This window comes from Sorex fumeus, unplaced genomic scaffold (genome assembly GCF_029834395.1).
Source record: "Sorex fumeus unplaced genomic scaffold, SorFum_2.1 ptg000002l, whole genome shotgun sequence".
Taxonomy (NCBI): Eukaryota; Metazoa; Chordata; class Mammalia; order Eulipotyphla; family Soricidae; genus Sorex; species Sorex fumeus.
The window spans coordinates 30,482,416-30,497,348 of record NW_026606059.1 but is presented as its reverse complement, the minus strand read 5'-3'; the positions used below and the strand labels follow the sequence as shown (position 1 = coordinate 30,497,348).

Sequence of the window (14,933 nt, the reverse complement as noted above, 5' to 3'; positions counted from 1 at the left end):
GGGAATGCCATGGAGGGAGGGTGGGAAGGGGGATAGGGGGGTGGGAGGGATACTGGGATCTGTGGTGGTGGGAAATGGGCACTGGTGGAGGGATGGGTATTTGATCACTGTATAATTGAAACCCAAGCACAAAAATGTGTAAGTCTGCAACTGTACCTTGTGATGTCTCACTATTAAAAATTTTTAAAAAATTAAAAAAAAGAATGTGTAACTGTTTATGATTGATTTAGTATTTGTAGTTCATTTAACATTATTGTTTTGGCTAGAAGCATTCTTTATTAACTTTCTTTCATTTATATTCACATGTTCCTTTATATAAGTGATAGATTCCTTAAAAATATCATTTAGAAATTTCATATCTTTGTAACTTCCTCTATTATTTTTAAAATTTAAACCTCTATTATATGATTCCATATGAATTAGTGAGTATATGTGAATTACAGTTCTTTTTCTTTGAATATATCATTTGCTTTTCTTACAAAATTATGTACATAATAAAAATGTTTAAACAGTTAAAAGAAGAAAAAAAATAAAGTCATACTAAGAGTAAAAAAAAAGAGAGGGGTTCGGCAGGGTAATACCATTTCACCGAAACTCTTCAGTGCCACCCTCAAGAACATCATGCAACGACTGAAATGAGAAGAAATGAGAGTGAAGATAGATGGTCGGCAACTACACCACTTCTGCTTTGTTGATGACATCGTTCTAATAACACCAAACATCAGCCAAGCAGCACAAATGCTGCCTGACTTCAACCATGAGTGTGGAAAGTCCGACCTATGAGATGGTCAGACTTCTTCCTGAAGACCCTGAACTATCGGTTTGAGGCTGTTCGTGTTCCTAGAATGAGTAGATGCCATTGGGCTATACTAGCATGCGATAGGGAGAATGGATACATTACTGGCACCTGCTGGAGCAAATTGATGAGTAACAGGATGTCAAGTGATCAAGTGATAAATCTCACAAAGACCATGTTTATGAGAAATGGTCTCGTTCCTGACATTCCATTCGCTCTCAATGGGACCAACATTTTTGAGTGCAACAGTTATGTGTACCTAGGTCAATAATTCAACATGATGAATGACCTGGCATCTGAGTTGCACAGGATGAAGAGAGCGGCTTGGAATGCCTCCAAGAGCATTGAAAAAATAGCTAAGAGGATGAAGAACCTCCAGCTCTGGGCACATCTCTTTAATTCCACTGTTTTTCCTGCATTAACATGTACCTCAGAGACCTGTGCCCTACGAAAACAGGATGAGAATGCTATTTAGGTCTCCCAAAGAGGAGTCGGAAAAGCTCTACTTGGAGTATCACGCTTCACACAAATGAGAGAAAGTATCTGGAGTTCTGACCTCTGTCGATGATCAAGAATCAGGGACACTGTCTCGTTTGCCAAGATGTCAAAAAGCAGATGGGCTGGGCACTTAATGAGATTTGGAGACAATCACTGGACCAGAGCCATTACCGATTGGATTCCACGGGACATCAAATGATCACGTGGCCACCCACCTACGAGATGGTTGGACTTCTTCCTCAAGACCCTTAACTATTGGTTTGAGGGTGTTCGTGGTCCTAGAATGAGCAGATGCCATTGGGCTACACTAGCATGCGACAGGGAGAATGGATACATTACTGGCACCTGCTGGAGCAAATCAACGAGTAACAGGATGTCAAGTGATCAAGTGATAATTATAATTTATCTTTTGAAGTGTTGTGTCCTTCTTTTGCTAAGTTGAGGCCATTTAATTAAAATTTTACTAAAGAGATTATTCATTTTCTCTAAATAAAATAAAGGCCATGTATTGTATTGTATGAGGACTTAATTCTTAAAACAAAAAGAAGACTTAGAATTTTTAATACCGATTGAGGACCCATGGAAGAAATAAAGGGACTATAATAAATACCTAGGGTATAACTATTCATATATATATATGTATATATATGTTGAAGTTCAGATCTCAGTATTTCAGTATCCTAACTTATACTCTAGTAGAGAGTTTTTACTGATGACTCAACCTATAATAGAAATTCATACTCAAATTTATTGAATGGAATCTATATTATCAGAGTACAAGTATACAATTCAATTGGCAGTAAAAGGGAAAAGTATAGAAATCAATAACACAAAGTTTGGGAGACCAGTGGGAAAGCCATAACTCATAGGTCCAGTTCAATTTCCTTATTTCCTTCAGCAGCTAGTGTTAGTTACTTTCTCAGACATGTGCCCACTGCCAAAGTCTGGAGAAAGTGCCACAGGTCTATACACTTGAGGTCCAAAAGTTTGGTCTAATTCATCATGAATCAACTTAATTTAGTTCTTGTATTTTTATTGACCTTAAAATGGATTTTCAGGGGCATTTGATAGTTTAAATTTGAGTTTCTTTTCTTGGAATAAATTGTAAGGCTTTTATCTGCTCTTGCCTCTCAAAAGTTTCTGTTTAACCAAAATCCCAGTAAGCTAAGTGGAAGCTTTATTTAAAGCACGTATCTTGAGTTATAGCGATTTCTTCCATTCACCATCAGTAAGTGTTATTAAAATGTCAGTATATCTACATTACATATTATTGTTCCCCATGGGTAAAATAAAAAGGAAAGGTAAGAATGAAAATGTGAAAAAGCTTTAGATATTATTTCATATAAAGTTATTGATGGCAAAGCTGAAAACAAGCTACTTAGAAACTAAAAATTATGAATAATTTAGACGCACATTTATCCTTTTTTGACTGTTTGTTTCTCAGTTGAAAACAAAGACAAAAATTAAAAGCTGGTAGACATTGACCAAGTTCTGCCTGTTTAGAGCGATTGTTGCTGAATTTTTGGTTCAGCGTCTCCCATATGAGGATAGAAGTGGTAGAATCTAGATCCAAGTAGCCTGTGATCTGCTCATTGTTCAAAGAGATCAAAAATCTCACCATTTTGTTCCCGTGTATCTTCTCATAATTACATCTAGACATTCATTGAGTGATAATTAATGTTTTTTAATATATATTTTTTCCTTAAATTTTTATTAGTAAAACCCCATGAGGTACAGTTGTAGACTAACAAATTTTTGTGCTTGATAATTAATGTTTGAGGTAAGATCTTTGCAAAGAAGAATCCAATGTGCTAGACACACACCCACACACACACAACCTCTTAGCAGATACCTGAAAACATGATCTTTTTTTCTTAGATGTATTGGAGTTAATTTTTTCTCTCTCTCCAATTGTTTATGTTGTTACAGAAGATCTTGATGATTTAAGAATGGAGGGAGTAACAACTCTGGCACCTTCTGGGAGCAAATTTAATCAAGGTCGAGCTACTTACCCCGCTGAACCTCAGGCCAAGGTCACACTGAACATCTGTTCAAGGTGTGCCAGGTAAAACAAATCATTGGTAAAGTTTGTATGGACTTAGTCTTGATTTTCAACATCCGAGATTCTGATGCAAAGGATCTACTCTGTGTTTAGAATATCTTTTCCTTCTAGTTATTGTTTGTGCTTATATTGGCACCGGACTCAGTCCTGCAATTTATTCTTGTGTCCATTGACACTCAAAGCAACAATGAATCAAAGAATTTAGATTTTCTTCACAGTTTGAGAGAATTTTAATTCTGTCTCTGAATTTCATTTGCTGTTTACCTTTTGAGGGAAAACTCAGGAGTTCTAACAGTTCAACTCTACTTTCACTGCACCTGCATAAAGGATGAGTTTGCCCAGGTATAATTTAAGATCTGATATTATTAGCTTCTTAACCTGCCCTGATCCTGCTCACCTCCTGGAAAAAAATTTAATCAGTTTGATGCTTTTCAATTTTGGCAGCTGGAAGCAATCTTTGCATATACTGTATGAGGCCAAAGAAGTAGTTTAAATTACTGCCAAATCAGCTCCAGTGCTAGTCTAGCAGAAACTCACTAAAGAGCTGGAATACAGTCTTTTGTAGAAACTAAATCTCATTTGCAAAGAGGCTTTTAAGCTTGTTTAAATGACAAAACAAGCCTTCTAACCCTCATGTAAATGGTGCAGATTAGCAAGAACAATGCACGGACTGAGCAGTTTTATTTCCTTTTTTGGTGTGTGTCTCGAAGTTCTATTGTACCATTTGAGAGGGGATTAGTTACTTGGAAAAAAGATGGGGAAACTAGGCAAGTTAAATCAGATTTTTTTTTGTTTTGCTTCTTTTATTTTTGTATTTGGGGATTTTACCTTTAATTATTATGGTTTTAGAAAAATAAAAAGAAAGTCCTTTATAAAATTGGATTATTTTATTTGAGACCATTCAGAGAAATGTCACCACATAGTGAAAGCACCAATGGAAACATTGCTTTAGACAAGCAATATTTGGATGATTGACCTTTTGATTAGTGCTGTAAAGAAAAGTTCTATGTTCATATGATGATATTCAGTCATTCTGATATCTATGAAAGAAAGAATAAGCCTTTAAAATATATTGTACATTTACAGTTCATTGGAGAGGGGTTTTGTTTGGCCTTTCATGTCTTATGTAGAAAATTGGGATGAGAGACGTTCTTTAATTAGGAAGCATTCTTCAAAAGGGAAACACTAAAAAATATTGTTTTACTAAACCATCGGGGATTTTAACTGGAAAATTACTTAACACATAAAGAGCTTGAAATTATTTTTCATTCAGCATCTCAATAATAGATTAAAAATTACAAACTAGGGGCCAGAGCGATAGTACAGTGAGTGGGGCGTTTGCTGAGCACATGGTGGAACCGGGTTGGGTTGATTCCCAGCATCCCATAAGGCCCCCTAAGCACCGCCCCAGGAGTAGTTTCTGAGTGCATGAGCCAGGAGTAACCCCTGTGCATTGCCGGGTGTAACCCAAAAAGAAAAAAAAAGATTACAAAGTAACTGCCTTCAAGTTGAGACCTTAATTAAATATATCAGCGACATAAAATTAAAATAATCAATTACCTTTCTTGCATTTTCAATATGCACCACATATTATTTAGCACATTAATTCTAAATCCTAAACTCACTAATTCTCAAAGTTTTCTAAAATTAAATTGACATTACTTTCTTCACTTATTGATAAGAAAATGGAGGCATTAGTTAGTTCAATAATGTTCTAATAACAAAATTACCAGGTGGCAAAAGACAGTTTTTTGTTTATTTTTATAGAAGTAACATTGATTTACAAGACTGTATATAGCTTACTGATACTGTGTAAAACCTCTTAAAAATATACATTACCATACCATACATAATCACCTAAGTTCCCATGTTACTCAGATTTTGTGTTTTGTTTGTTAGTGAGTACAAGGCAAATAGAGAATCAAGCTTAGTTAAATAAAGAAAAAAAAATATATATATTTATATATATATACATATTTGTGATGCTCGAGCGGGCCCAGTAACGTCTCCATTGGAGACTTTGTTGTTACTGTGTCTGGCATATCGAATACGTCACGGGGAGCTTGCCAGGCTCTGCCGTGCAGGCGAGATACTCTCGGTAGCTTGCTGTGCTCTCCGAGAGGGGCGGAGGAAGCGAACTCAGGTCGGCCATGTTGGCTGCGTGCAAGGCAAACGCCCTACCGCTGTGCTATCGCAGACAGGGAAATTCATGTTTCAAGGGACTGCCTCCTGGGTCATTGATCAGGAGTAGCATTTATAGGAACTTCTAGAGGAATTTTGCAAAAACCTGGATTGCTGATTGGGTTTAGCTCTCATTTCCCTTGATTGTGCATATATTGACTTTTGTTCCTGTATATGCGTTAAATCGTAAGAGATCCATTTCATGTCTGGAAAACAGTATAAAACTCCTTTTCGTGGTAGAAATCTTAGCTTGCTGATGCATTTGAAGTTATTTGCTAGCCATCCTGGGGACTTGTGAACCATCTCTCACCATTCTTTTAAGGCAACTAATGACAAGCAGTTGTTACTCTGGAAAAGTTCCTGGGAAAGGAGAAAACCTCTACAATAAATCAAGGCACATTTATATATTCTTGCTGACATCTACTAAGTTAGGTTTGGGGAATCAATCACTATAAAACCCAGATGGCTATCTACTTCTGGGCTCCATTTTTACTTCTCTAGTTCCCACAGGCATCATTTTATTGGCCACCAGCATCCCTGGTCACAATCCATTGAAATCACTCTACCCTTTCAACCTGTCTCTTTCCCCGAGACAAGGGCTTGTTTCTTTTGGCTTTGCTATGACCTTACTTTGTTTTGTTCATATCCCACAGATGAATAAGATTATTCATTATTTGTCTTTCTCCTTCTGATTTATTTTTGCTTCACTTGACCCCCTTTCAATTCCATCCCTGCTGTTGCAAATTGAAAGATTTTATCTTTTGTTGTAGCTGAGTAGTATTCCGTTGTGCATGTAGACCAAATTTTTATCCACTCATCTGTTGCTGGGCCCTGGGTGGGTTATTGTAAAGATTGTAATAGTCCTCTGAATCTATCTTTTCTTTTTTTATTTATTTTTATTTTAAACCTATATGAATATACCTTTTCAAATTAGCATTTTCCTCTTGCATTTTCCCTGCATTCGGAGAGCCCGGCAAGCTACCGAGAGTATTCGATATGCCAGACACAGTAACAACAAAGTCTCCAATGGAGACGTTACTGGGCCCGCTCGAGCAAATCGACGATCAATGGGAGGGCCTTTACCTTTACCTTTTTATTTTCCCTGCATAGATACTTAGGATTGGAATTGCGAGGTCAAATAGTAGTTTTATTTTAAATATTTTGTTTACATAGAAGCTAGACCAATTTACATTTCTACCAACAGTTATTAGGATTCCATGCCCTTCCCAGGTTCTGGGCTGGGATGCAGCCCATTCTCAACTGTGTGAGGTGATATCTCACTGCTGAAGTAAGGATGGTGGTGGGGGTATTTGATTTATATTTCCTTGATAATAAATGATACGAGTAGTTTTTGTGCTTTCTCTGTTCTCTCTAACTTATGCCCTAAATTTTTTTTTTGAATGAGCCTGGTTTTTTTTCTTGTGTTATTTCACTGAATTTTGAGAATTATTTATATATCTTGAATACTTGTCAGATCCATTGTATATTAATTTTTTTCATTTTTAGTAGGACAGATTTTTTAAAAATAATTTTTCTCTGTGTCGTGTTTTATAGTTTATGTAAAACCAGTAGTTAAAATTTCTTCCCTTTGTTTTTTGGTCCTTGTGGTCAGTGCCCAAGGCTTGCCTTCTGGCTCTTTGCTCAGGAACCACTTTTGGCAATGCTCAGGGGGGACCATTTAAAGTTCAGGAAATTGAATCCAGCCCAGCTGCAAGAAAAACAAACATTCTTCCCAGTGCACTATCTTTCAGTCTCACCATTTGTTAATTTTTGGTTTGATTCTTTTGCCATTGGAATAGTCTCCAAAACGACACTGAAGCTATCATGGCATGTTTTGACAATGTATTACTCAGTGATTTTTTTTTGGGGGTTGTTTGGGGGAGTACAATGGGTCATGCTCAGGGCTTACTCCTTGCTCTACATTCAGGGATCTCTCCTGGTGGTGCTAAGCTGATGATGTCAGGTACCAGAGATCAAATTCAGGTCAGCCACATGCAAGGCAAGTACCCTACCTGCTATAGATAGCTTGATCCCTATTCAGTGTACTCTTATAATTTCAATTCCAAACAGTACTCAGGGGGCCATTTCCTGTGATACTCAGTCAACTAACTGGCTGGATAGGACATTACAATACTGCAAAGCTGCTCAGGCCCGGAGCCTCTGTAGCATGTTGGGGTCCACCAGGCCCACCCCAACGTCACACTCAGTGGTGGTGTGGGACTATTACCAGGGATCAAACAGGATCTCTGAACATTTAATGAATGTGCCATCAAGCCCTGTGCTATCTCCCACCCCTTTCTAATCCATTTAGAGGTAACTTTTGGATATAACGTGAGGTAAGAATCCAGTCTGTACTGTCTCTCCCGGGTCACGGTCTTATTCTGGAGTCTCAATTTTTGTCTTCCAAAACAATTTATTCTACAAATAGGCTGATTGTTCGAAACAAATGCTGCCAGTACAATTGCTTACAGAAAACGTAGAAAGGTGAAAACATCATAGAAAATCATCTTTCAAAACAGCTTTGTATGGACTACCTTTCTGATCTATTGATCTACATAACAAGATGAATAAAAAAGTTGTTATTGTTTTCGTAACTAATTCTCAAACATTACGTTTCACTGCTGAATTTCTCCTCATAATTTCAAATAAGGTCTTTAAAATGAAGAGTCTCCTCTAATTCTTTTTTTGGTTTTGGAGTGTAATTATATGGAAAAATAGCCAATGTCATGCATTATGCCTCCTTTTTCATTTAAAGCTGAGAATTAATTGTATCTCACTGTTTTGATACATATTTTCTAGAAGAGTTCTTAATTCTGACAGATCAGTAGTAAAATAATTATTATATTTTTCTCCTTTGTAACTCTGATTTCTCTCCCTAGGTTTTAAATGATTTAATTTTTTTATGGTTTTAGGAAAATACAATTCATATACCAATTTACTTATTTAAAATGTAAGATTAAATTACTTTGAACATAGTCACATAATTGTGAAGCTGGCCTGGAGCGATAGCACAGCAGGTAGGGCGTTTGCCTTGCATGAGGCCCTCCTGGATTTGATTCCTTCGCCCCTCTTGGAGAGCCTGGCAAGCTACCAGGAGTATCTTGCCCACATGACAAAGCCTGGCAAGCTAACTGTGACGTATTCAATATGCCAAAAACAGTAACAACAAGTCTCACAATTTGCTGTGAGATGTTACTGGTGCCTGCTCAAGCAAATTGATGAACAATGGGAGGACAGTGCTACAGTGAGTCATCATACCCAGAGGTGCTCATGGTTTCCTCCTGACTCTGTATCAGAGATCACTCCAGGTTCTTGGTGGTGCTGGGTACCATATGCAGTACAGAGAATCAACCCCAGTCAGTTGAATGCAAAGCGATTGCCTTATATCTACTATCTTCTGGCTGAGAATTATATCTGTAAAGCTGGGGCTTCACAAATGACCTAAGATGGTAGTCACTAATTGAGGGCTTGAGGCAGAATTCAGGTATTTAGCTTACATGTCCACATACAAATACATATTTTAAGATACTACTTTATTTATAATCAATTGTACATAAACGTTAGAATTTCTGCACATTCTTCATAATATATACAGTGGATGATACTGAGTCTACCTTTTCAATGATTGCCCAGTAATTTCAGTGGAGAGTGAATGAGAGACTAATGTTCAGAGTTTTTGACTACTAATGATCAAGTTAATGTAAGAACTGTATTCTACTCTTTAAATGTCATTTGCCTCTCCTTTTTCACTCAGAAACTTATGAGGTCTTCCCGAAGCCAGTTTATTTAGCATAGGTGATTGCTTAGTGACTTAAAGCACTTACCTGATAAGAGATATGTTGAAATTCCAGTACTAGCCATACAGATCAATTCTCTGGAGAGAACAGGAGGAGAAAGAAGTAGTGTGTTTGTATATTTTAGGTCTAGAACATCACTGATTTTATTCAACTGCAGGCATTTAGCTGAAGGCCACAAAACCCTTCTCATTCAGAAACTAATTAAATAACAAAGTCTATATATAGCAAGACTGATATAATCTACTTAAAATAACCGAAGAATATAAGATTAGAAGCCCATGTAGACACATCTACTTTTTAACTTATCAGGAAAGAGGAACTCAGCCCACATAAAATTTTTGTGTGATAGTGTCAAAAAGGCTTATAATGTCAGATATATTAATTAGCTTTTAGTAAAAAAATTAATATTGCTTAATTTTTTTGCATGGTTAGGGAAGTAAAATGGAAAAAAAAGGAATTTTAATATCGAAAATAATCCTAGAGTAGTGTTATTTCCAAGGCGCTTTTGGGCCTTAGTCTGATGTTAGCATTGATGCAATTTGCATGCTTTAAACAAAGAGATGACAACATTTGGCAACTGGAAAAGAACATGACTAATGACTCTCTGACACCTCCTAGATACGAATAATCTAACCCAGAGTACATCAAAATTATTCATTCAGGAAATAAGCCATTATAAAAAGTGTTAAGTAAATAACTTTCTACAAGTGATGTAACTGTTTTCTTGTAGCCAGTGCCTTTAGTCACTTGACAGTCCATTTTTTAATATGATAATTGAGATTCTGTGTTTTACTTTTAGAAGATTCTACCAGTAAAAACAAAAAATCTTGAATATTATAGACAAAAGACATTTTATTTCTACTTCAGAGTCTTCTAAATCACACCAACTAAAAGGTAAAGTGTTGGTAGATCAATAATACAAATTATCACTAATTACCAAAACTTTGGGAGCTTTAAATATTAGTGGCTTTTCCAAAATTATGAGTTTCAAATTAAATTTCTCCATTAAAAGTCTGTATTGTATTGTAGTCCTAAGATAACAGTTAGGTGACCAATAACAAGCAGAGAAACGTGGATACCAAGGAACCAAATTACTATTTCAGTGAAGTTTATAAGCCATTTTTGTGGAAAGACCACCCATTAATTCTGTCTATGCAATGCCATTCTTAGAAGTTAATTCTTGTTTTTGTGGACTCCTGCCAGGGCATTCTGGGTGGTAAGATGCTGTTTGTTTTTGATGGAGCAAGTGTTTGTATTCATTCATGCTTAACATCAATAGTGCACAAAAATGAGCTGAAAGCCATTTTAAAAGAAATTGGATTATAGAGAGCACACTGTGATACTGACTTAGAAATGATAGCAAAAGAATTCTAAGAGAAATGTGCTTCTAAATAGTCTGCTTTTTTTAAAATAAAACTGTTTTCTCTTTTTTTTCTCTATGTCATTGCACTGAGTTGTTCATTTCCCTTAAATACCATAACATTAAAACGTCAAGTTGAGTTGTATGTTGACTTGATAAAGCAGAAGCAACTATCATTGGTGATGGCAGCTATAGATAAATATGAACTTAAAATATTTTTAATGTGAACTGATTTTAAGTTATCTGTATTAGAATTTACTAGCTGATTTCAGGAAACCTGTACAATTAATCATACACTGTGTTTTTTTTCACTTTCCTATGTAAATTTCACTTTTTTATCCCGACCATTTTTGTGAAGTTTTAATGAGTCCCCATTGGATAGAAGGGCAAGTTAAAACCAAAGTACAGATGAATAATAAAGAACTGCTATCACTTGTCTGAAGTTAGTTCTAATAAAATTAGCTGCCTGTGACTGAAGGATTAAATATTCCATGTCAGTATTGAGTGAGTGCATGACCTACTGCCACATTTTAAGTGACAGGAACATTTAATTTGAATTAAAATTCATTTAAGGAAAAAAATCACCGTGCCAAGTACTGTGATGAGCTCTAGAAACAAAATTAATTCCTCTGACTACCAGTAATTAATATTCAGCTGGGAACACACATGTAAACAAATAAGAGCTACCCAGGAGACCAGATGCTGACAGTGGTATAATAAACTATAAAGCATGATAAGATGGTTGAGTTATGCCAGATTTTCCAGATGTGATTGATTGAAATTTTCTGGGAACTGCTGCTGTGGGGGAAAATTCACACTATTGGAGATACGTGGTTATGACATCCGTTGTTCATTCAAAATCTGCATGAAGAAAGTCACAACACTAACAAACAACAATAAAAGTTATGAAACACTTCACTTCAAGTTCTTAATATATTAAGAACTTAATAATTTTAATTTTGTTGAGATGAATGGATGCAAGATCTTTCCTATCACCACTTCTTGTGGTAATTATTTTGTGATTAATAGAAGGAGAACTTGGTGCACACACACACATACTTTAAAACTTTTTATTTATTTACTTATCTTAATTAATTTTAATTTTATTTTTTTAAGTTGTTCACAATAATTTATTATATTCAATATTCCAGAACCAATCTTGCCCCCATTACACCTTCTCTCCACCATCATTTTGAATTTTCCCACCACCACCCAAGTCTTCCCCAAAGACAGATCCTAAATAATTTATTTTGTATTATTTGTTATGAATAATCCACTAAGAATGATCCAAAAATATTTCCTTAGAGGAAAATGTGTGAAAAATTGTCATAACTCACCTTGGAGCGATTAAGCCCTTGTATAAGTGATTACCAACATGCTGTTACAGGTTGAGCCTTATTTGATTATATATATATATATTTTTAATCAAGATTGGTTGCCTTCTACTTTATACCCAATCAAATGTGGTGTGCAACTCTTAGTACATCAGTGGCATAGAGTGTGAAATGTCACTCCGGGAATTCTAAAATTTGAATTAGGGTGATAGAGCTGTAATTAAATTTTTCACTGGATGGTGACTTTGCAGTCTGGAGGCATCTCTGCAGTTTATGGCTCTCTTCCGAGATTTATCTGTGAGTCTCTGGATCATGGATCAGTGAGCTTAGATGATGCTGGGGCAGTTTGTGGTCGTGACTGCCAGACGCTAGGAATAACAGGGAGATGGGGGTAGCTTGCACATTCCTAACTCCACGTGAGCCTGGAGATTTTGGTCTCATACCCTGAATACCTGAGTTTTTCAGCAGATTCATTTTCATGCATGAGGGCCTCATCCTGAGCCTGTGGAGATTGGTCATGTGCATGGGTTTAGGAGGTCTTTGGTTGCCAGGGCTCTGTTGAGGTGAGTGCTAGGCTCACCTTTCCCTCTCTGAGGTACCCTGGATGAATGTAGACTGGCAATGTGTATATAGGAATCTCTCAATAGTTTTTACTATGTTAAAGAACTGGAGCATAAGAGACATAAGGGTTGGAATCACAATTTGGACACTTATCAGTTACCTTGGAAAATCACTACTGTCTCTAAAACTAAATATTACGTTTCTTATTGAGGAGGATGTAGAAAGAACTAATAATTTTTTCCCCATGAATTCATAGTGAATGGAAGGCTTAGACTTAAGTATAGAAGTTAGAAGTCTATTTTAATATATATTAATTGTTTGCAAGTAAGAATGGTTGAAAATACTTTTGAAATTCAGAAATTCTCACACTTGTAGAAGAGTGTCTTTGAGTAATGCCTAAGAAAGGGCAAAGAATAAACGTCCTACATCCTGCATCCTTACATTCTGCAAGCTTTCTCTAACTTCTCCAAAGATGGGAATAACAGAATGCTTGTAGAAAGTCAATGTTGTCAATTGGTAGGTGTGTTCAAGTTTCACTGGGTTTCCGTTGGGTTCAAATTTCCATTTGCTTTTTAATGTTACCTCTGCATCAGCTTCCTCACATTTTATAGCCATAATGGGGTAGCACATGCATTAGAAATTATCACGGTCATGGTCATGGTCCTCCCATTGTTCATCGATTTGCTCGAGCGAACCCAGTAACGTCTCCATTATGATACTTGTTGTTACTGTGTTTGGCATATTGAATACGTCATGGGTAGCTTGCCAGGCTCTGCCGTGGAGGCGAGATACTCTCGATAGCTTGCCAGGCTCTCTGAGAGGGGCGGAGGAATCGAACTCGGGTCGGCCATGTTGGCTGCTTGTAAGGCAAAAGCCCTACCGCTGTACTATCGCTCCAGCCCTTAGAAATTATCATAATTTAAAAATTTCAAAGAAGTACGTATTGTTGTTATTGTTCCAACATGCCCGATTGAGCAAAATGCCCCTAATAGGATGCTTGAAACAGGAGGTTGAGGAAGGCCAGCATCTCATTATTATTTCTTCAATTAGTTGATGGATATTGGATGGAATATTTAGCTACATACTTTTTCTATGTTTAAAACTACTCTTTAAAACTACCATCAAGTGCAAGGTTGGTTGCTCATGGTTGGGTTTCAGTTGTATAATGTTCTAACACGCATCCCTTCACCAGTATCTCACTGTGATTCAATTAAAAAAAATTAAAAACAAAATAAAACCCCCCAAATTACCACCAGGGGTGGAGAGAGTATGGAGGGTAGGGTGATTGCTGTGTACCAAGCCAACCTGGGCTTGATCTTGTACACCGATTATAGTCTCACTAGTCGTACCAGGAGTTATCCTTGAGCACAGAGCCAAAAACAAGCCTTGAGTACTTTAGTGTGTGTCTGGAAAGCAAAATGATAACAACCAAAAAAGCACTGCCACCTAACTGATTTTTATAGTGGTTGTCATTTTAAAAACTTAGGAATGCATCAGGTTCCAGCTAGTTATTTGACATCTTTATTGATTTTAATTTATTTCTGTTGCTGTTCGTCGTTTTAATTTTATCTGTACTAGTGTGAGTAAAGTATACAATAATTTTGTTTAATTTTTTAGTTTTTGGACCACACCTGGCAGTGGTCAGGGATCACTCCTGGCATGCTCAGAGAAATATTTAGGATGCTAGGAATAAAACCTGGGTCAGCCATGTGCAAAGCAAGTAGTCTACTATCATTTGATTTTATTGTGGTTTTATCATTTTAATTTTCTTTCAAAATAAATAATGATTTTGAGAAACTTTTCATGCACATATTGGCCTTGGAAATATCTTAGAAAAAAATTCTTATTTTAATTCTTTACCTTCTACTTGGGCTGATTTTTATATAGAGTTGAAAGAATTAGTTACATAGAGGCTAGAGAATGATAGAGGTAGGGATGTTTGTCTTGCATGGGGTTTAACTGGGTTTGATTCTTGGCATCCCGTATTGTCCCCTGAGCATCACCTGGAATGATTCCCAAGTGTAGAGCCAGGAGTGACCCCTGAGCATTGCAGGGTGTGACCAAAAAAACAAAAATAAGCGAACAAAAAGAATTAATTATATATATACTGAATATTATATCATTATTATATTTTTGCATTCTGAGGTTTGTAATTTTATTTTTAATGGCATATTTTGAAGAGACAAAGTTTTACATTTTTATCAAATCCAACATATCTTTTTATCCAAGACTTAAGTATTTGGTGTTATAGTAAGAAACAACTATCTAATATAAAGTTTATAATTATTTATGCATATTTTTAAGGATTTTATTTCGATCAATTGTGCATTTTGAGTTAGATTTC

The 14,933-nt window shown here is 36.2% G+C and overlaps 1 protein-coding gene across 2 annotated transcripts in view; it reads left to right on the top strand.

The window, feature by feature from the left end:
• Nucleotides 1-14,933, top strand: part of CUNH8orf34 (chromosome unknown C8orf34 homolog) — a 339,451-nt gene that overhangs the window by 181,351 nt on the left and 143,167 nt on the right. Inside the window, exon 8 of one of the 2 annotated variants that reach the window (XM_056108308.1) lies at nucleotides 3,224-3,350. In XM_056108308.1, the coding sequence (XP_055964283.1) occupies nucleotides 3,224-3,350 (127 nt within the window). Of the gene's footprint in view, nucleotides 1-3,223; nucleotides 3,360-14,933 lie in introns of both variants that reach the window. The other variant, XM_056108259.1, reaches the window with a different exon arrangement.